The 22547-nt window shown below is 51.2% G+C and overlaps 2 protein-coding genes across 2 annotated transcripts in view; one reads left to right on the top strand and one right to left on the bottom strand.

The window, feature by feature from the left end:
* DNAH2 (dynein axonemal heavy chain 2) overlaps positions 1 to 22547 on the top strand; it is an 82560-nt gene that overhangs the window by 9546 nt on the left and 50467 nt on the right. Inside the window, exons 5-19 of the mRNA XM_081805789.1 lie at positions 4496 to 4724; positions 5286 to 5396; positions 5562 to 5800; positions 6809 to 7000; positions 7438 to 7595; positions 8058 to 8145; positions 8458 to 8663; positions 9071 to 9200; positions 9408 to 9590; positions 10313 to 10527; positions 19813 to 19959; positions 20761 to 20917; positions 21143 to 21382; positions 21643 to 21831; positions 22029 to 22176. Coding sequence (XP_081661915.1) covers positions 4496 to 4724; positions 5286 to 5396; positions 5562 to 5800; positions 6809 to 7000; positions 7438 to 7595; positions 8058 to 8145; positions 8458 to 8663; positions 9071 to 9200; positions 9408 to 9590; positions 10313 to 10527; positions 19813 to 19959; positions 20761 to 20917; positions 21143 to 21382; positions 21643 to 21831; positions 22029 to 22176 — 2632 coding nt within the window. The remainder of the gene's footprint in view (positions 1 to 4495; positions 4725 to 5285; positions 5397 to 5561; positions 5801 to 6808; positions 7001 to 7437; positions 7596 to 8057; positions 8146 to 8457; positions 8664 to 9070; positions 9201 to 9407; positions 9591 to 10312; positions 10528 to 19812; positions 19960 to 20760; positions 20918 to 21142; positions 21383 to 21642; positions 21832 to 22028; positions 22177 to 22547) is intronic.
* Positions 1 to 22547, bottom strand: part of FXR2 (FMR1 autosomal homolog 2) — a 126668-nt gene that overhangs the window by 94197 nt on the left and 9924 nt on the right. The window lies entirely within an intron of this gene.

The following is a 22547-nucleotide window of genomic DNA, read 5'->3' as shown; positions in this document are numbered from 1 at the left end:
GCTGAAGAAAATTTATTTGCTATGCTGAAATATACTCTAAATAAGATCACAGACTTCATTGTATGCTTTCGGGTTAAGATGGCCAATTGAAACTTCCTTAAAAAATTATTACTCTTTTTTTTAAAAAAGATTTTATTTATTTATTTGTCAGAGAGAGAGAGAACAAAGCAGGGGGAGCGGCAGGCAGAGGGAGAGGGGGAAGCAGACTCCCCACTCAGCAGGGAGCCTGACGGGGGACTTGATTCCAGGACCCCGGGATCATGACCTGAGCTGAAGGCAGACGCTTAACCGACTGAGCCACCCAGGCATCCCCAAAAATTATTATTCTTGATAAAATGGGCAAAAAATAAAACCAGAAGAAGAAGAAGAAGAAGAAGAAGAAAGAAGGAGAAGGAGAAGAAGAAGAAGAAGAAGAAAAACCACCCAAGAGTAAAGAAGGAAAGAAGCATAATCTAATTAACTTAAAAAGTGGGTGACCAATGAAAGGTCTATGTACTGAGTTTAAGAAACCATCCTCCCCCCACGGGAATGGTGGACCCCCAGCAAGATGGGGAACTTTAGTTGGGGTTTGAACAAAATCTGAAAAGGGAGAAAGAGCCCAGGTGTTTTACCAAAGATTTTACACTGTCTGAAATGAGCCTGAACCACCTGCCCATCCCCTCATACAATTCTCTTAGGCTAGAGAAAAGTGAACAGAACATAAAAATACCCAACCCTTTCCCTCTCACTTCGGGAGGTGGGGGAGAAGAAACTGGGCTCTCACAGCAGGACATCAAGGAGTCACCCACAGGACGTCAGAGCAGAAAGGACGATTTCGCGGAGCTGCTCAAGCATGAGGACAGAAATTGCATGGCAACTGCAAGCGCATTACATCGAGGGAAAAACGTGGAACAAAGCATGCAAAGGAGAACAGCAGAGCAGAAGGAGACTCCTCACAACAGCATCACGTTCCAGCACAACTCACTAAGAGCATGAATTCAATTTTTAAAACACGGAGAGATGAAATGATGCCACATGAGAAAGAGATAAAAGGGAGATTGCAGATCTTAGGAAATAGAGCCGCACGTTCCAAAACTCGTAGGTTAGAAACAGCAAGGAGCTGACTAGCTATTGCTGCAAATGTGAGTTGCCGCGGAAGAGAGGCTTGAGATAATTACAGCGCACGAAGAAGAGAAAGCCAATGACAACATAATTAAAGAAAAGTTAATAGGGGGCGCCTGGGTGGCTCAGTTGGTTAAGCAACTGCCTTCGGCTCAGGTCATGATCCTGGAGTCCCAGGATCGAGTCCCATATCGGGCTCCTTGCTCAGCAGGGGGTCTGCTTCTCCCTCTGATCCTCCCCCCTCTCATGTGCTCTCTCTCTCTCAAATAAATAAATAAAATCTTTAAAAAAAAAAAAAAAAAAAAAAGAAAAGTTAATAGGACAGGGTGAGCTAATATAGAGTGCCAACGAATGAAGCAGTGTAAATTAAGAGGTAAAATACAAAGGATTTCCCTGACCCACAGAAGGAACTGAATCTGGGACTTGAAAGAAGGTACTTTCGCCCACAAAATTTGTTTTGCGATGCTTAATGCCAACACACGTCTTAGGTAAGCTATAAACTCCAAGGAAATTAATTCTTTAGGAACATCACCGATGTGGCATTCTTGCCAAGAATATTCAGCTTGAATCAAATAATGAGGAAACGAATCAGATTATTTGGACCACTGGGGAAAGTTGAGTATTGTGTATTGTATAAAGTATTATATGAAGTTTAATTTTCTGAGTGTGGTAATTACAGTGTTGGGTATATTGGAGAAGATCCTCATTTTGGGGGGCTGTATACTGAAGTATTTAAGGGTGCAGCGTCACATGACATCCATTGCTCACTCTCAAATGGCTCAGCTGGGAGAAGGAGAGAGTAAGGGAGTGCCCTTGAGCAGAAATGGGGCAAAATGTGAACAATCAGTGAATCCAGATGAAGGGTATGTTGTTCACTGCACTTTCCTTGCAATTTTTCTATGAGTTGGAATTGGTTTCAAAATAAAAATTTGGGGAAGAATTACTTAGCCCTCTAGCCAAAGAAGCAAATCGTCTACCAAGAGGAGACATTAGGCTGGTGGCGGGCTTCTCCAATCACCCAGAAGAACACCTTCACAGAGTTCTCCAGGAAGGGCAGAGTGCCCCAAGTGTTTTATTCCCAGTCGGGATGGTCAAATACAAAGGCAACAAATGCACAGTCATTTTCAATCTTGAAAGAACACTACTCTATAAAACAAAAATAAAATCATCAGTGGAAATCTATTCCGTTAAGACATGAACCAAAAAGGTTGACTGGCTCAGTTGGAAGATTGTGTGATTCTTCATCTCAGGGTTGTGAGTTCGAGCCCCACGTTGGGCGGAGAGATTACTTAAAACTAAAATCTTAAAAAAAAAAAAAAAAGAAAGAAAAAGAAATGAACCAAATAAAGAACTCAGGAATTGGGGCACCTGGGTGGCTCACAGTCGGTTAAGCGTCTGCCTTCGGCTCAGGTCATGATCTCAGGGTCCTGGGATTGAGCCCCGCATCGGGCTCCCTGCTCAGTGGGGAGTCTGCTTCTCCCTCTCCCTCTGCTGCTCCCCCTGCTTGTGTTCTGTTAAATAAGTAAATAAAATCTTAAAAAAAAACCCCCCAAACTGAGGAATAGAGAATCTATGAGCATTCAATTCATTTAAATAAAAAGTAATAATAAATAACCACCGGCGTTATGGTTATGCCGTGAACACAAATTCCACCAGCCTGGAGGGTGTAAACATAATAGTATAACAAACACTGAGCAGGGCTGAGCAAGAGAGGGGGTATGAGGTGCCAGTGTCCTTATTTCTCAAAGCGGAGTCACTAGGGCTTCACGTTGATAGGTAGTGGAAAATGAACCTCAAAAAAATTTTAAAGGTTTTATTTATTTATTTATTTACTTATTTAGAGGGTGCGAGTAGGGGGACGGGCAGAGGGAAAGAAGCAGAATCTCAGTTGAATGCAGACCCCGATACGGGGCTCGATCTCACGACCCTGAGATCATGACCTGAGCCGAAACCAAGGGTTGGATGCTCCACCGACTGAGCCACCCAGTTGCCCCTGAACCTCAATATTGTTAATAATCTCATATGACTTTAGAAAGGGGTCTTTCGGAAAGAAGTCTCTCAGGTGAAGAAACACTTATCGAAGCTCAGTGATGTCTGTGTTTTATTCACACCGGAGTCTTTTTATTCTATTAAATCCAAGTAAAATTAAATCTAATACTTTTAATCAAAAATAGCATGATCCTATTTTGCAGTAAGTTATAACTGATTTGTTCTGTACGTGTCAGTCTATAGAAAGATGTCTGGAATGACATTTTCTCTAATGTTAACAGCATTAATGTCTGAGTGGTGGAGTTTTAGATGACAGTTTAGCTTTTATCTCCGTACTCTTCTTCAGTTATTTATAATTAACACCTGTATGTCATTTTTTTAAATGATAAGGCTTCATTTTTAAATGATTAGGCTTTAAAGATTTTATTTTTGAGTAATCTCTACACACAGTGTGAGGCTTGAACTCATGACCCCGAGGCCAAGAGTTGCCTGCTCTTCTGACTGAGCCAGCCAGGTGCCCCAAGAGTCTGTTTCTTGGTTTCTCTCTCTCTCTTTTCCCTTTGCTCGTTTGTTTTGTTTCTTAAATACCACATATGAGTAAAATCATATGGTATTACATATGTATATCATTTTAACAAAAATAATGGTGTTAAGCTTTAAAAAAAAATATACTTGAAATGCCAAAATTTAACTCTGGGTAGTGGAAAGATGGGGGATTATTAATTTCTTCTTTGTGCTTTATTTCCAGTTTTTAAAATTACATAAATTATAAAGAGTAGGTACAAGAGCATGCACACACGAAAGGTGAATCTGATCTTAGGGAGGAATGGCCTTTCTAGGCATGTAGAAGTCAGAAACTTTAAGGTGATAACATGAAGGTTATACCATTTCTGAATGTAAACAACAGTAACAGCCACACAAACTCACCAGAAACAAAACTGAAGGGTAAATGAAAAATTGGGCAACAGGTGTATACAGCTGAAATGGGAGACCCTAGACAGTTACCTCTTACTTCCATTCTTTCTCCTTCCCATTTTCCCTGTAGCCAAAAGGGCTGCCTCCATTTTATCCTTTTCCTTCCATCCAATCCGTCCAACATTTATTGAGCATCTAATATGTCCCACCAGTCAACCGTGCTCGGTTCTGGAGTCAAGTTGGACAGAATCCACAGTCCCTACCTTCAAGGCATGCTCTCTGCATTTCCTCCCCGTGGGTCTGGGTGTGGACTCTGTTATGTCCCTGAAAGAAGCAGGAAGCACCTTGCACCCCATTTGGTGTAGGATCAGGATAGGCTAAGGGAATGTGACGAAGAACTCAGCCAGACTTTCATGATTGGCACCTCAGATCCCGTTGGGTATCATGCTGGGTTTGGAGACTGATCTCGGGTCCACTCTCTTCCACGCAGACCCAGAACCAGATTGTCTACTTCATTCGCTGCACACCAGTTCCCATCACCCCGGCGAACTTTGAGGCAACTGTGCAGTTTGGGACTGTGCGGGGTTCCTACATCCCGGCCCTGCTGCGGCTGCTCAGTGGTGTCTTTGCCCCTCAGATCTTTACAAACACAACCTGGCCAGAGAGTATTCGGAATCATTTTGCTTCTCATCTGCACAGATTCTTGGCCTGCCTGACAGGTGAGCAGAAAGCCTTGAGTACCTGGCTTCTCTCTGGTACCGCGCTGACAGTAGCGTGAATGAGGCAGGTGGGAGATTCATCCCGGTACCTGTGCAGCCTGGCACGGAGCAGGTCCCCGTACGGGCTTGTTGAAGGAGTGGATCAGGGAACAGAATTTGCCTTCCAATGCAGATACAGTTTTCTGCTGTAGAAGGTTGACCAGACCTGCTCAAACATAGAGTTGGGTATTTCCAAGAGTACATGTGGGGTAAGGGGAAATGGCAGGGTGGGGGGTACTAGGGGGAGTGCATATATCATACCAGAGAGTGTTGAGGGTGTGGTGCAGATCTTTGACCTTATTTTACCTCAGTGGGGGTTTCCCTCTTGCCTTCTGGCATTTTTCCTCTTGATAGCCCAAAAAAAAAAAAAAAAAAAAAAAAAAGCTGAGTCATCGTTTCTTTTGCCTGTTCTCCTGAAATCCACCATACTAGCTGGGCCCCAGATCATCAACCGTGATTACAACTGGGCTGGCATAAACTCATCCTCCTCTGTGAACTTCCATGGTCCTCTCCTTTCCTTAGATACTCGGTACAAACTGGAGGGGCACACCGTTCTCTACATTCCTGCAGAGGCCATGAACATGGCGCCCGAGGTGGTGGTTAAGGACAAAGAGCTGGTACAGCGGCTGGAGAGTGAGTGGCTGGCATTGCCCGTGGGTTGGGGGGTCCTAGGGGAGAGGAGAGGGCCAGATGCAGAGAAAGGAGCTGGGTGAGGAGGACTATGCAGGTGGCAGAGGGAAGGACACAACTGGGGAGCAGCATAGAGAAGTGCAAGAGGTTTTGTACTCTCCCTGGCAGCCTCCATGATCCACTGGACCCGGCAGATAAAGGAGGTGCTCAGTGCCCAGGAGTCTGTGGAGACAGGAGAAAATTTAGGTCCTCTGGAGGAGATTGAGTTCTGGCGCAACCGATGCATGGACCTGTCTGGCATCAGTAAGCAGCTGGTGAAGCAGGGAGTGAAGCACATTGAATCCATCCTGCGACTTGCCAAGTCCTCCTACTTGGCGCCCTTTATGAAACTGGCCCAGCAGATCCAGGTTTGTGAGTGGCCCCAAGGATGGAGGCTCAGCAGAGGGTGGATAGTGGTTGGGACAGTCGTTAGTTGGGTACTAAGTGGAGGGAGCCAGTGTAATCCTCAAGAGCAAAGATCGATCCCCCCCAGTGTTTGGACTTGCACTTGGACAGTACAAACGTGGTAGGACACAGGGTCCGAGGGAGCTCGTAGTTTAGTTAGGGAGACTCCAGTTAGTTGACAAATATACATGGAGTACCTGCCATGAGCCCAACCCCTATAATCCAGCTCAGAAAACCAGGCTTATACAAAACAGGATCACTAGATGATACGGGGTCAAAGAGGAACCTATAGGCTTCAGCCAAGAGAACTGCAAGATAAACACATAAAAAATAAATTCAATAAAACACATATTGAATAAATTCAATAAACGCATAAAAAATAAATTCAATAAAGTATGACAAGCTGATTATGTTAGCGTTGGGGACACCCAGAAGGGCAGGGTGATCTGTGGAATATGGATGTGGAGGACTTCTCTCCCCAGGTGGGATTTTGAGCTCGGTGGTGAGGGAACTGAGCCACAGCTAGGTGGACAAGTCTAGAAGCCTCGTTGAGAACAGGGTGGTGAAGGGCGCTGGGTGAAATGGCGGGGAGGGGGCGGGGCGGTGTGAGTGGGGGTGCTGTTGAGTCAGCTGATCAACAGCTGGTGAGTACCGACCTTGTGCGGGGTTCTGAATCCAGCTGGGGAAACTGGAGGAGTGCACATAAAGCCCGAGCTGGGGACTCCTGGTCTAGTGGTGAGGACGGACTCACCATGAGAAGAGTCTCAAGGACACTGTGCTAGGCACTAGCACACAAATGAGAGCAGATAGCTGGTAACTCCTGTCCTGAGGGCCCACAGAGACCTGAGATGCTTGGTACGAGGTTTTGAGAGAGGCAGCTCAGGGTGTGCTTCCCCATGGGTAGACAGTGCTTGCTTTGAACTGGTTCTCTCTGATGGACAAGTCTACTCCGGGTCTTTCTTCACCGCCAGGACGGTTCTCGTCAAGCACAGTCAAACCTGACGTTTTTGTCAATCCTGAAGGAGCCCTACGAGGAATTGGCCTACATGCGGCCTAAGGACATCTCCAGTAAGCTCCCCAAGTTGATCAGTCTCATCCGCATCATCTGGGTCAACTCTCCCCACTACAACACTCGGGAGAGACTGACCTCCCTCTTCCGAAAGGTATGTGTCTGCCGGGCTGGGATGGGGCGGGGTGGAGGGGGGCGCGCTGATTTGGTGGAGACCGGGGCCTTCACTCAGCAGGAAGCATGTGGTGGAAGGCAGTGAGGAGTGGCCCCGGGGGTCAGACAGAGACCATGGGCTTCTGCCTGCTTCTTCAGCCCTCGAGTGCTCTGGGTTGGGGCCTGGGCCGGACAGCTTGCTTCCTGATAGAGTAGCCAAAGGGGGAAGAAGGGCTTTGAGAAGGGGAGTCCGTGGAGCGTGGCGGGGGAGGCAGGAAGGATGGACCCCAGGCTGAGCACTTGCTGGGAAGTGAGCTGAGCTGAACTGGGGGGTGCAGGTAGAACCCCGAAGGCTCCCCCCGGCCCGTGTCGGCTGGGTATCGGGAGCCAAATCAAGCCTGGGAGGCTGAGGCCTGAGGCTGTCGGCCCCTCCTGCAGATGAGCAACGAGATCATCTGCTTGTGCTGCCACGCTGTCTCTCTGGACCGCATCTTTGAGGGCCATGTCACTTCCAGCAAGGAGGACCTGCAGGGCTGCATTGCCTGCTGTCAGGCCTGGAAAGATCACTACCTGTGGGCCGTGCAGATGCATACCCAGTATGACGTGGTCCCCCGCCGTCTCCGTCTGCTACCCCCTGTTCCTCCTGAGGGTGGAGGTGGCCCCTTTCACTTGCACTTTTTAAAGGCCTACAGATTCCCTTTTCCTAGACCTGGTCCCAGTTTCCTCTCTGGATACAGCTATCCTAGCTCCTGACTCTGGGTTCTCCTTACCCTCATAACTGTCCTCCCTGATTCCAGGAATCCTTCCTGCTTTACTCCTTCTCTCTTGGCCTGAAGGTCTGAAATTCCATTGGGTACAAACCTCCTTCCGGAACGGAGATGCTTTGTCTCCTCTCTGGTTCTCCTCATCTTGCCTTTCTTCCTCAGTCGTGCAGGAGAACTGCTTCTTGGGGTCTCCTTTTCTCAGGCCCCCCAGGACTCCTGGTTCTAGCTTTGCATGGGCAGGCCGATAGCCCGCGGCCCTACATTTGGATTCGGTCCCTCTTTCTCCGAACACAGGTTCTCGAGTCGGGGCTGGGTGCTCGACCAGACCAGCATATTTGCCCAGGTGGACGCCTTTGTGCAGCGTTGCAAGGACCTCATTGAGGTGGGCAGATGGTCAGGGAGCAAGAGGAGAGTCACAGGGGGCTCGGCCCCGGGCGGGCGGGAGGCGCAGAGGCTCAGCAGGCGGCTTCCCACTCTTCCCCTGCTGCTGGTCCCGCTCTCTTAGACTGTTGCCTCTTACCACGGCCCTGTGGTGTCTCGCCATTCCTTCCACGGCCAAAGCTCATCCCAGGAGCTCCTTGCCTCTGGAGGGTCCTCCCTCGCGTTTTGGACATTTTCAGCCAAGCCTGAGCATGCAGGCCCGGCGGGATCAGAAGAGGGAGCAGGAGGCCCCCTCACGCGGACTTGGTTTCAGGTATGTGACTGCCAATACCATTTTGCCCGCTGGGAGGACGGCAGGCAGGCTCCGCTGCCTCGCTTCTTCGGCGCCCAAGGGCCCCAGATCACGCGCAACTTGCTGGAGATCGAGGACATCTTTCATAAGAATCTCCATACGCTGCGGGCTGTTCGCGGGGGCATCCTGGACGTCAAGAACACCTCTTGGCACGAGGACTACAACAGGTGAGGGGGTCCCTCCGCGGCAGAGGCGCAGGGGAGGGAGGCGGGGAGGCGAGCGCAGGAGGAGGGGCCCGACGCGTCCAAAGTCCCGCGTGGAGGGGACAGGTCAGGGGTGGGGAGGAGCCGCTGCTCAGAGGCAGGGTCCAGGCTGGAGCCCCCGTTGTGCCGCGTACCGGACAGATGACTCGGGGCACGTCGGTCCACCCGTTAGAGCCTGTTTCCTCATCTAACAAAGCCAGGGAATCCGTCTCACTGTGTCGTTTTGGGGAAGAAACGATTAACGCGCGTGCGTAAGGCACTGCGTGCCTGGCGGGGGCGGGGGCGCCCTCGGCACCCGGGATTCCTACTCGGGGGGCATCCTCCGGGCCGCGACAGTGCCCGCCCGGCCCCACGCTTCTCTAATGGTGCAGGTTTCGCACTGGAGTCAAAGACCTGGAGGTGATGACTCAGAACCTGATCACCTCCGCCTTCGAGTTAGTCCGAGACGTGGAGCAGGGAGTGCTGCTGCTGGACACCTTCCACAGGCTTGCCACGCGGGAGGTGCCGCCCCCCTCCCTTCCCCCTACCCCCTGCTCCCTCCTGTGCTTCCTCCAGTCCCAGCTCCACTCATGCCCTTCCCCAAGTCCTCCCTTCCCTCTGCTCCCCTTGCTTCTGGATCGCTAGGGAGCGCGCCTCCTTCGCAGGAGTCACCGGAGGGAAGGAAGCCGGACCTCCAGGCCCCGTTGTCAGGTTCTTTCCCTTCGTTAGGCCATCAAGCGAACCTACGACAAGAAGGCCGTGGATCTCTATATGCTGTTCAATAGCGAGCTGGCCCTGGTGAACCGTGAGCTGAACAAGAAATGGTCATACCTGGAGCCCTACATGGCCCAGTACTCGGGACAGGCCCACTGGATGCGGATCCTGCGGCACCGCATCGACAGGGTCATGAACGTGAGCACCTGGCCTTTCCCAAAACTTGTTCTCAGGGTGCCGGTGGAGTTCACAGGCTGTGCCCCATGCTGGCAGGGGTGGGGGCCCCGTCCAGGGAGTTTGCCCAGAGAGTCTTCATGATGGGCCAGGGGAGTGGCAGGTGCCGGTCAGTGAGGTGGCCATGGCTTCTGATGCAGTTGGCGGACATGGGTCATTGCAGACATTTCCCATCAAGGTGGGGGGGGGCGTGGGAGGAATAGGGTCAGCATCCCAGAAGCTGGACAGGCCTTTAGAGGGCCCTGTCCTCCTAAAAGAACCGGCGCAAAGAAACAGGAAAAACGCCTCTCAAAGGGCTTTTGGGGAATGTAGGTTGAAGGCTACCGAGGTGCCTGCCATCATGTAATTGGTTCTGGGTGAGAATAAGGCGTCTTCCCGATCGCTGAGCGAGGACCGTGGTGACGAAGGGCTCATACTGGTTTTCCACCTCGTACCTCTTAAATCCTCACCTTTCCCAACTTCTGCTAAGCTGAATCTCTGTGCTTCCCTGTTCATGCTGCTGACTCCCTTTCTCTCGTGCCCTGGTCTCCTCCTCTCACCCTGCTGTGTGGCTCCACGTTCCCCCTGAGCGGTCAGACTGGGCCTCCCTAGCAAGCCGCACGCCTGGTGGGTGCGCGGTGTGGGAGACCGTACTGTGGGGGATGGTGGCTCGTGGGCTCCGGCCAGCCATTGCCCCTCCCCCTCAGTGTCTGTCCAGTGCTCACTTCCTGCCCCACATTGGAACGGGAGAGGAGAGCGTGCACACCTATCAGCAGATGGTTCAGGCCATCGATGAACTGGTTCGAAAAACCTTCCAAGACTGGACGTTAACGCTGGACAAGGACTGTATCCGGCGGCTGGACACGCCACTGTTACGAATCAGCCAGGAGAAGGCGGGCATGCTGGATGTCAACTTTGACAAGTACGAGACCCAGTCTGACTCCTTGCCCTGCTGTGCGCGTCCCCAGCTCTCCCCAGAGCGTGACTCCCGTCTCTCGGTTCCACGCGCTGTTCTGGTTTGGAACTCTCTCATATGCTGTAATTCGGGGACTAGCACCACCTGCCTTTGATCTACCGTTATTCTCCAAAATAACCCATCCAAAACAGGCAGCCCCCAGTAACCCACTGATCTGGTGATGTAGGTGTTCTGCCACTAGATGGCCATGGTGGCCCAGCTAAGTCACCAGGGCCACCGGCGAAGGTGTGGGCTTGTGGGGGGGCGGGGACGACTGCTGGGGCTGGCGGGTCATGCTCTCTGCCCCCTACAGCCTTCCAGTCAGGACGGTTTCAGGTTCCCATCATTTACAGTGTGAGTGATTCATGTATTTCCACCGCGAGAGCCTTCCCGGTGCTGGGAACCGAGGTAGGCAAAGCGGACGGGTGGATGGCAAAGCCCCTGGCCACGGCCGCTCTGCGGGGGAGCCTGAGGCCCCGAGGCCCGGAGGCCTGTGAGATGCAGAAGAGAACACTGAGGAAGGAGCTCTGTAAGACATCTGTCTACAGAGATTGCAAACCGTCTGGTGACAGTTTTTCTTAATTGGAAGGAAATCACTTTCCACTTGATTGCTTTTGGCTCCCCGTTGTCATCAGCTGCCTCCTGGCTCCTGGGCTGTGGCTCCTCGCGTTGGCTTCGACTCCTAGGCTGTCCTGATCTGCTGGGCCCGGGCACGAGGGGCTTTGCTAGGCAGGGCCTGGGGGGCAGACGGAGGCCAGGGCACAGGAGGCACAGGGGGCGAGGACACGCCCCGCCCCGTGGAGGGACGGGGTGGAGGAGCGGTGCCGTGTGTCAGGGGAGGAGAGGCCTTCGTGAGAAGGACAGAGACGTTGGAGGCGGGAGACCCGTCCTCGGCCAGGCAGGGGTGTTGGAGAGCGGCCCTGAGAAGGTCCATGGGTTTTTGAGGTATGGCCAAGCGGCCCCATAGAACAACGGCTCCGTAAGTCAACGCTCTGGTTTTGAGGCGACAGGGGACGAGGCCGGTATTACCCTCGCGGGGACATTTGCAAGCGGATAACGGGGTTGAATCTGCAAGACACATTATCCCGTCAAGCTGGGTGCTCCCAAAGGCGCTGTGCTTGGAGTGACGCCCGCACGGACGGACGGACGGACGGACGGACGCACTTGCAGTAATACCGATATGACCGTGCACAGCCCGGCAGTTGCCTTTTTCCCTGGAATCAAAGGGTTGTATTCAAATAGAATTGTGGGAGCACCAGTGATCCGTGTTTACGTTTTAAGTATGAGAGAAGACAAAGGTTGAGCAAGAGGTGAAGACGCGTCACAGGTAAGCCGCCCGGGCGGGCTGGGGGCTCTGCCTCCTCCCAGTCCTCGGGGCAGAGTCTGAACCCTGGGGTCAGTGTGAGCTGTGACCTCGGGCGGGCCGCCCAATTCCTCGGAATTTCCTTATCCTTATCTATCAAAAAATCCTATTCTGTGCTTGTCACGAGGCGAGATGGCATATGTGGAAGTCCTCACGAAGAGCCAACAATCCACAAACATGATTTTCCCTTCAAAAGAACTGCCTCAGGAAGCTTCGCGAACACAGGACATTCAAAGCAGATTTAGCAAGGAGATATCCTTTTGTAAATGTTATTTTATTATCATTTTCAAAAGTAATAGGTGTAGTGTTTAAAACAGTTTAACCTTTTACAAGGGGCGATATAAGGTCCATGTTACAAAACTCAATATTTACACCAGGGTAGAGAAGGAGCAGTCCGACTCCACTGCTGTATCCCTGTGACTCAGTTTCTCTCTAAAGAGTCTGTGTCGCTAGTTTCTTGGGGAACACATTCCAGCAATAAGAGTGGATAGCTACATAAAGAATGAGAATGAGAGAGAGCACGAGAGGGAGGAGGGTCAGAGGGAGAAGCAGACTCCCTGCCAAGCAGGGAGCCCGATGCGGGACTCGATCCCGGGACTCCAGGATCATGACCTGAGCCGATGGCAGTCGCTTAATGAATTGAGCCACCCAGGCACCCCATAAACGGTCTTTTAATACAAATAGTAGCATACCATATACACTGTGCATCCAAAGTGTTTTCAAAATGATTAATTTTCCCATTATAAAAGTATCGACAATTTTAGAAAATTTGCAAAATGCAAGAAAGTGAAAGAGAGAAAAAAGTCTCCCCAAAGATAACCATGCTTAGTGGTTTGGTCTATTTCTTTTTCCCCACTCTCTTTTACCCCCCCCCCCCCACTTCATACATTTGTTTTTCTTTGATTTTTTTTTTTTAAATCTTCAGTGGGTATTTTTAAATTATAAAAATAGTGCCTGCTCACTGTAAAAAAAAAAAATTTATGTGGCAATATATACAGGAAACAGTGAAAACCCAGCACCCAGCCACGCTCCCTGGAGGTAATCTCGATTACCAGGTGATCCAAAATACACACTTCACACAAAATAGGATCACATTGTAAATGGGGTTTTTTGCAACTTGCTTTTTTTTTTAAGGTTAACAACACGCATGGTGGGGGGGTGTTCCATTCTGTACGGGGAGAAGTATGTGGTTGTTCCCCGTGGCGTCTAGCATCCTATAATGTATACTGTGACTCAGTCAGCTCAGGATTGACGGACTTAAAGTTGTTGCACGATTTCTGCAAGGCTTCTGGATATTCCGTACCGGATGGAGGATTTCGAGTGGGCTCCCTGTACCTTGTGCCCATCCCCCCACCGTGGTGCGGTTGCCTGATGTTCCAGCAGGATGCCCATTGAGGTCGGAGAGGCTTAGGAGAAAACTTGCCAGTCTGCTGTGATGGTCTCCCTTCAAGGAGCACATGAGATACTTATCTGAAGCACCCGTTGCATAATCTTTACAGCAGGGCCAACAAGGCAACTTTGGGCCAAATATTTATGGCCTGGGTTTAACCGAAACCCAAATAATGGCTAGAACGCTTCTCCCAGAGAGGAGTGTTTCTGTCCCTGGGCAGTCGTTTACTAGAGGGATCTGTTATAAGTGCTTTACATTTTTGTGGTTTCAAGATAAAGCTGCCTCAACCCAGTAAATTATGTATGGGGGGAAAGACAACAACATGATTCTAGGGAAGGATGAAAAGTCTGGGCGCATCAAACCAGTAAAGAAATCCAAGACCGTTTCCACTCTTCTCCAACACCTTACCACGGAGGTGCAGATGACTCTATCAGGCTCACCCTTTTGTGCTCAAGGGTCCAGATAAGATCTCCAAATAAGCATGCTTTTCAAGTGTCCTGAGTGTTCTCAGAATCACCTGACTCCCCCCGAGTTCGCAGCCTTCTGGGCCCTAATAGAGCCTATTTTATCTCACAAGGGGCTTTCTCATCCCACCTTATATCCCAAACATTTGAGCTCTGAAGTCCAAATTGGCTTTTACCACGTTTCACAGCCAGACCGGCTTCACCGATCGCACGTAACTCGAACATGTTCCAGATGTCGTCCCTGCGTCCTACACCATCTGTACAGGGCAGGAGGGTGGACACGGGGACGCCTGTTGGTTTTCTGTGTGTAGGGCCTGCAATTCCTTCTCTTCCCCAACCATATAGGACATTCTCTATGGGGTCGGTTCATTCCGGGCTATCAGCCCTAAACTCAGCTGACTTCACTTTCCTGCCTCTGTGGCCTGACCACGGCTCTGAGGATCAATGAGGAAATATCTTACGAAATAATTTCCCGGGCTGATTTGCTTTTTTAAGGAGATTTTATTTGTTGGGGTGCCTCGGTGGCTCCGTCGGTCATGTGTCTGGCTCTTGATCTCAGCTCAGGTCATGATCTCAGGGTCGCGGGATCGAGCCCCGCGTCAGGCTCCATGCTCAGCAGAGTCTGCTTCTCTCCCTCTACTCTCTGTGCTCGCGTGCTCTCCCTCTCAAATAAATAAGTCTTTAAAAAAAAAAAGAAATTTTATCTGTCAAAATGTGCATTCTGGAAATTAATTGACACACTTCTGGCAAAGACAAGAGCATCCCTGTGGAAAGAGTTCCTCCTAGGATGTTGAGTTCAGCTCAACAATCGAGACGGCATCATCCAAGTCCGTCCTGTCGGCCGACACGTTAAAATCTGCTGATAGGCCTTCACGTTACTTTGAAGATCTCGTCAAGATGACAAAATGAAGAGACATCTCGGTGGGACATTGGGGAGCACATTCGCCCACGTGGGCTGGCCACGGCGTTCAGGGAGACCGATTCGGAGCCTCCAGTCTGAAGAACACGGGAGGATGTGTTTGTGCAGCTAGAAATGCCCAGACCCCGCTATCTGTCCAGCGTAGCTCTCACACCAGTTTTGGTTAAGTCCGGATTTAGTGTTTATCTTAATATGACTCTGTTAGTCCCGTTTGCGGCTGGGCGGAGGAATTTTGTGGTGATGGTCCTTTCTTGGCTTGTCTGTTGTTTGCTCTTTTTGGAACTGATAATTATTTCGCTATTTTTCTTAGCACACTGTTCACTGTCATGAATTGGCCCAGATGGGTCGTATTTTTCCTCACTCTCTGAACTGGTTTCCTGTCTTTCTTAGAGCTACCCTTGCTAGAACTCTCTTTCCTCCTGAGTCAGTAGAACTGGTTGGTTTCAAGGCCTGCTACTCAGGCGTTAGCCTGGAATTCCGCCCCCCACTCCCAGCCTCTTTTCTTGTTGGATTTCCTGTTTCCTTTGTCTTCCTCTTTCTTGGTTTAGACCCTCATTTTGGTGGAGTGCATTCTTTACTAGCTTTCCGGGAAATGGTGCGTGGGAGGCAAATTTTTTGAGTTTTTATGGGATTGACCACAGTTGTCTTCTGCCCTCCCCTTGTTGGACGTTTGGCTGGACTTGGAATCCTAACTTGAAAGCAATTTTCCGTGGCTTTGGCCTCTCTCTCTTTTACTTTGGAGGGTTTCCTTCAATGCCTGGTAATCCACTGCTCGTTCACGTGTGAGAGAGGCCTATTCACTTGAAAATAATTTCCCTCACCGGAAGTTTCCTCTCCAGTAAAGGTGAAGATATAATCCTTTGCAAAACTTCAAATACGATATCATTTCTTATTTTGTTATTTCAGTGCTTGCCTGTAGAGCAGACACAGAATATTCTGGAATTTTCACCTCAATGTGCTTCCAAGTAGCATTTCGGTAATATTCAGAACATGGACTTTCATGAGAGCATCTCCAGGTTGTGGGGGCTTTTGATTGTGATTAAAAAGTACACGTTCCTTAAAAAAGAGGAAAAGAAACCACACAGATTTTACAAATCATGTGATTTTTAATTCAAGCTTTTTAAAATTTTTGAAAATATTCTATATTTACTTACGGCATTTTATGATTTTATTCTTTACATGTAGATGTCTGATCCTTTTGAAACTTATTTTGATGTAGGGAGAGAGCTGCATGTGCAACTGAGTTGTGTTTTTTAATCCCCAGATGGCTAGCCAGTTGACCTGATCTCATTTATATAACATAACAAATTCCCACGGAGAGTTGTGTCTATTTTGGGATTCACTTTTCTGTGCTGGTATGTCTGTCTCTTCATATGAAGGAACCCAACTGCTTTAATTATTGACCTCATTCCTCTCCCTTTGCAGAGTTTTAAGGGGGATATTTTTAATATTTATTTCCCATAAGAACTTTAGAATCAATCTGTTTAGTCCCCAAAATAGTTCCGTTCCTATTTTTATAGGAACAAGGATTGGGTTAAATTTATAGGTTAACTTAAGAAGAATGAACATCTTTAAGGTTTGAGTCTTTCTGTCCAAGAATAGCATTTTTTCTTTCAGTGTATTTAAATCTGCATAAAATGTCTATAAATCATTTTGTCCATGTACATTGACCAATTAACAAGAGATGTCATATATATAAAATTTGCATATAGATGTTACGTATAGACGTCTCTTTTTAATTGGTTAATTTGGGTATTTTATTTTTATTGTTTTAATGGTCATGGGTCTCTTTTCCTCCATGAGAATTTTTTAAAAATTTTTATTGTTATGTTAATCACCATACATTACATCACTAGTTTTTGATGTAGTGTTCCATGCTTCATTGTTTGCGTATAACACCCAGTGCTCCTTGCAGAACATGCCCTCTTTAATACCCGTCACTAGGCTAACCCATCCTCCCACCCCCCTCCCCTCTAGAACCCTCAGTTTGTTTCTCAGAGTCCATCGTCTCTCATGGTTCGTCTCCCCCTCCGACTTCCACCACTTCATCTCCATGAGAATGTTTAACTGGTTACAGTTTTTATATAGGAAAATAGTTCTGTGTTCTGGCCTCTTGAAAAATCAGACGCTTCAGTCACGCCGGGCGCTCGTCCCACATGGCAGCAATTGCCTGGAGTCTTTGCTCTTTGAGATGGATGACCACGCACTCTTCCATCAACTTTAGGCCAACGTCCAATTGCCATTTGGCATCGCATTTGAGCCACAGGTGCCTGGGAGATAGTGGAGTTTCTGAACTTTGCCTCTAAAACCCAAGGAGTTGGGAGTGGGTTGGATGCTGCACAGTGAGGCTGAGGGAGGACGTGCAGCTCTGGTTTAGGCAGCAGACGGGGCTGGTACCGGAGCCGGGAGCTCCCCGCGTGCAGAGTGGACCATGAGTTTGTTTCTGGACGTGCGTGCGCAGTGCCCGTGGGCCGAGGCGGGGAGACATCCAGGAGGCAGTTGGGCATGCAAATCCAGAGTTCCCGTTAGCCGTGTAGATCTGGGGGTCAGCAGCTTCTAGAAGGCAGCTGAAGCCGTGGGCATGGACGAGCTCGCCCGGGGAGAGTGCTGGATGTGAAGAACCTCCAGGAGCCTGCATTGAAGGGAGCTGCAGGGCAAGCAGATTCCTTGCAGGGTCTCCAGCGCCCAGCCGAATGGGGTTTCCAAGGGATGCTAGAGACAGAAGGACACTTGTACCAAAAGGCAGGCAGACAAGAGGGGAACTGTGGCCTGGAAGCCAGGGAAGAACGCAAGAGCGCGTCCCAGGAAGGCAAGGCAGGGAGGAGTCTAGCATGAGAGGGCGGAGGGCCAGGTCTGAGGAGGCCTGCAGGGCTTGGGACAAGGTGTCCCAGGGAGACTTGACGAGGGCAGTTGTGGAGGCAAAGGGGACAGAGGAGTTCTCGAGGACAATTCTATGTGGAAGGTGCGCAGTAAAGGGGAGTGCGGGGCCCGGTATCCGCAGAGGGATACGGAGTCTGGGGGGCCGGTTTGGGTTTGGTTTTTTCAAGGTGGTAGAACCTTGGCCTTCTTTGACTGTTGAGGAGAGCGGGAGGGGGTGGCATCTGAGGAAGCGGGAGGAAACCGTGTCAGGACGCGGAACCCAGGAGGGGGCCTTGGCCTTGGGAGGGAGGAGGGCCTCTTCCGTCCTAAACGGGAGAAGCCATGGGTGGGACACAAGTCCCCAGGCTTCTGGGTTTTATAGTGGGAAGTACGTGGAGTCTCCCGATGGCTTTTGTATCCCTGTGGTGTAGGAGGTGGGCTTTCTGCAGAGACAGGGAGGGGCAGGTCTGAGAGAGTGGGGAGGCGCTGCCGGAGGTGGCCGTGAGCACAGGAAGGGGGGCAGCCTGGGGAGACCCCCACATGCAGCGTGGGGAGCCCTCGGGGTGCTCATCTATGTGGTCCCGTCTCGCTGGGCCGCCTGCACAGTGGCGGGGGGATGGCAGCAGATTGAACCAGGGTTGGGGTTCCGCTAGGTGGCTTACGCTAAGGAGCAAGTGAGGAGTGGCAGGAGGACCGTGCAAGTGACAGATGGCAGGGTCTGTGGATCAGGAGGCAGTGATGGGGGGGACACACAGGCAGGAGGAGAGCCCGTGGTCAGCGGTGTGAGGTCAAAGATCAGGTCCTTTGGGAGGGCAAGTGCTGGACCTGGGAGGACGCTGGGCTCGGGTGGAAGGGCGTCTGAGGGGCTGATCTCAGAGGTGGCGCATTCAGGACGTGGCTGTGACACCCGGGAGGGAAGGGCGAGAAGCTCCCCGGATGGGAGGCCACACGCACAAGTCAAATTCCTCTGGTATTGCATTTAACAGAGGAACAAGAAACAGCTGAAATCCGTTTGAATACTCAACCCGATATTGCCCCAAGTATGATCCTTCCAACATGTAGTTAATATAAAAATTGTTACTGGGGAGTTTTCTATTCTTTTTTTCATGCAAAGTCCTCTCTGCCTTCCATCTCTGTGTCTTTCTCTCTACTTTCCGAGAGATTCCTGTCGATTTCGTTGTTAACGGGCTTGTTTGTTCATTAATGTCGTGCTATCGTCTTTAACTTCCAAGAGCTCTTCTGGGTTTTGGGTCACGGATGCTCTTCTCTCTCTCTCAGGATGTTCACACAGTTTTGTTGCGTCTTCTTACTTGGTGTGGGCAGCTTTCTTTCTGCGCAGCCCCTGCCCCCTCGTCTCTCCTTGGAGTTGGCTTTTCTTCTCTTTGGTTGTTTTGCCTCCTGCCTTTTGTGCTAGGAAGGACAGAGACTGATGTTTTGTGATCCTTGGTTGTCCATCTTCAAGGGCAGGGAGCTGGAAGGCGGACTGGAAACTCTGCTGAGCCGGCCGTGGGGCTCATCAACTGTGGGCTGTTTCCAGGGGACCCCTGAGGGCACCGTCCTTGGAACTCACCCCTCAGGCTGGCCAGAGGCCACGGGGCAGTTCTCTGGGCTTCGTTCTGGAGAGTGTTTGTCCAGCTGCCCGAGCGCCGGTTGCTGGGTGGGAAAAGAAGGCTGGGGGTCTTAACATTCAGTGTGCACGTGGACCCTTAATGTCCCCTCCTCTCAGTACACCCCCTCCTTCAGCCGGGTCTGGGTCCCCAGTCCAAGACCCTCCGTCGGTCTGTCTCTGTACTGTCTCTCCAGACAAGAAGCCTTCCATCTTCTGCTGGGGTGATGAGGGAACTTGATTAACTGTGCAGAGTAGGGGCAGGGACAGGTGGGGAGCTGTTTCCACAAGCTTCCCTTCCTGAGACGCTCGGAGACACCACCCTGGGGCTCAGAGAGCCCCACGGCACAAATGGTCTCCATCGCCCCCTGAGGGTGCCGGCTCTGCTCCTTACCCGGCGGCTTCTCAGCTTCTGGTCTGCCTCTAAGGGTTTATGCCCTAAACACACAAAGTACCCCTTTACTGCTGTGGGGGTTTGGGCAGGGAGGGCAGCAAAAGTCAGTGAGTCCAGGCAGCCTTCTTTACCGGGAGGTTCTGCTTCATTCCTTATCTCTGTCTCTGTGCCTCCCAGCCCGCCACCCTGGGGCCGCTGCTGACTCCAGGTCAGGCCCTCCAGCAATCCCCTGAGCTGCCTTGCCCTTTCTCCCCGAGGTCCCTGCTGATTCTCTTTGTGGAGATTGACTACTGGGAACGGCTGCTCTTTGAGACGCCCCACTACGTGATGAATGTAGCTGAGCGCGCGGAGGACCTGCGCATTCTTCGGGAAAACCTGTTGCTTGTGGCTCGAGACTACAATCGGTAAGGTTGCAGTCCTCAGCGCAGCCTTCTGTGCGCCTTCTGAGCCCCCTCTGTGTCTTATCTGTCCCGTGATGTCGTCTATCTCCTGCAGGATCTATCCTTTACATTTGACCATCTCAAAAAAATGCTTTCTCCTACCCTCTTGTATGGCCCTGCGGTTATTCCTGTCCCTTGCACTTTTGTCTTCTAGCTTCAGGGTAGAGAGCAAAAACAACCCAACCTGGTCCTCTCCAACCCCACAGGTCACCGGGGCCACGTATACTGTGGGCCTGGGTCACTTTTCTAGAATGAAATTGGGGGCATTAGCATCGTGGGCACGGGATAACATCGGTGTTATTGAACCAAGGCCACCCTCGCACCCTTCTCTCAATACCCTTGGTACTTAACTCTGGCTGAGGCTTTGCTCTGGGTTGGGCACCTCTCTCAGCCCAGTTAAAGTCCAAGTGAGTGGAGCCAGCAGTCTTGTCTGGGCGTCTAGAACTACACGGTCCAATATGGCGGCCCTCAGTGGCACGTGGCTATTTCTATTTTAATTATTTAATTGGAATTATGTAAAATCTTAAAATTGAGTTACTCATTCGCACAGGCCACATGTCAAATGCCCCACAGCCACACTTCATGGTTAGTGGCGACCGTGCGTGGACAGCACGAAGTGTAGAGCGTTTCCACTATTGGTGAAAGTTTTCTTGGAAAGCACGGTGTAGCCTTGTGAGTTTCCCGATGTCTCCACCGAGTTTCCTGGTGCGGAGGAGAAGCCTGAAGAGCTTGGCCCACCCACTGCCAGTCTTCTCTCATACACAGGATCATTGCCATGCTGTCCCCAGATGAGCAGGCCCTCTTCAAAGAACGTATCCGATTCCTGGATAAGAAGATCCACCCTGGACTCAAGAAACTGCACTGGGCCCTGAAGGGGGCCAGCGCCTTCTTCATCACAGAATGCCGAATACATGCCAGCAAGGTGGGTCCTGGTCACTAGGCTCTGAAGGTCTGCAAGGCCGACCCAAAGACCGGTGTGTGGGTGATCAGTACAGAGACCAGGGAGTAGTGTGAAAAATGAAGCATGCTGAGGTACATTATTTTTAATGTGAGCAGCTCTGGCTCGAGGACGGGTGGGAGGATAGCTCGGAGCCCAGAGGGTCTCTTCCCAAACTGAGGCTCCCCTGTGGGCGCGGTCTGACTCTAGGTGCAGACCATCGTGAATGAGTTCAAGGCCTCCACTCTGACCATTGGCTGGCGAGCCCAAGAGATATCCGAGACGCTGTTGGTGCGCATCAGTGGCAAACGGGTATACAGGGACCTGGAATTTGAGGAGGACCAGCGGGAGCACCGGGCGGCTGTTCAGCAGAAATTGATGAGCCTGCACCAGGACGTGGTGGCCATCACGACCAACTCCTACGAAGTCTTCAAGAATGACGGCCCTGAGGTGCGGGTCCTGGGGCCAAGGCTCTGTGGCTGGGCGAGCCCTCCGGGGCCCATCGGAACTTTCGCTTGGTTTTCCTGTCTACCCTTTGTGGGGGCTTCTCAGACGCCCTGCTCTCGTCTTGGGTTCACCCAACCTTCAGTCTCTCAAGCCTTCTTCCTTCGGGACTCCGCATCCTACCTTTCTCTTTAACCAGCGTGTTGCCTTCCCCATTGGCCCTGTTTCCCCTGAGGGCCCACCCTTCTGCCCATGCCCTCCCCCAGATTCAGCAGCAGTGGATGCTGTACACAATTCGGCTGGACCGCATGATGGAGGATGCCCTGCGTCTGAATGTGAAGTGGTCGCTGCTGGAGCTGTCCAAGGCCATCAACGGGGACGGGAAGACCACGCCCAACCCCCTCTTCCGAGTCCTGGTCATTTTGCAGAATGACACACAGGGAGGTGTGGCACAGGTGGGGACCTTGACCCCTGATGTTCCAAAACTGTCTCTATTTTCGGTTTCCCTCAATCCTTAAACTTCCCTAAATCCCTTGGCCTTGACTTCACCCTGTGGCTTCCAGGGCTGGTTCTGCGGTGTTCAGCCTTCCCAGTCCTGAGGCTCCATGGCCTACGCTGAGGCCATCTCCCCTGTGTTTCCCCCCACCGCCAGGTGGAATTCTCACCCACTCTGCAGACGCTGGCAGGTGTGGTCAATGACATTGGCCACCACCTCTTCTCCACCATCTCTGTCTTCCACCACCTCCCCGAAATTCTCATCAGGCGCAAGTTTCATCGTGACCCCATCCACATAATCGTGGGTGAGTGGGCAGTGGGGAGGGCACCGGGTGCAGGGCCATCAGAGACTTAGGGAGGGGCAGAGCCAGGAGGAGAGGCCAGGGCCGTTTCCAGACGTGGGGCTGGTCATCTCTGTGATGCTGGGAAGGCCAGGTCGGGGGCCAGTCGGGGAAGGGAGCAAGGGTGGTGGTGGGAGTGGAAGGTAAGTGACTCACGCTCAAGGGCTTTGGGACTGGGGTGGGAGATTCAGAAGGACGAGTTTGGGACTGGGGCAGGATAGGAGGCGCCCTTCTGAATCCTCGGGCTGGATCCGACTCCCCCTCTGCTTACGAATGCTCACGGTTGAGCTGTATTTCTTTGGGGAGGTGGTGTTGGAGAGGAGGATCCAGTGGCC

Source organism: Leptonychotes weddellii, chromosome 15 (genome assembly GCF_054177405.1).
Source record: "Leptonychotes weddellii isolate Sample4059 chromosome 15, ASM5417740v2, whole genome shotgun sequence".
Lineage (NCBI taxonomy): Eukaryota > Metazoa > Chordata > Mammalia > Carnivora > Phocidae > Leptonychotes > Leptonychotes weddellii.
This window is presented reverse-complemented; position numbering and strand designations above follow the sequence as displayed.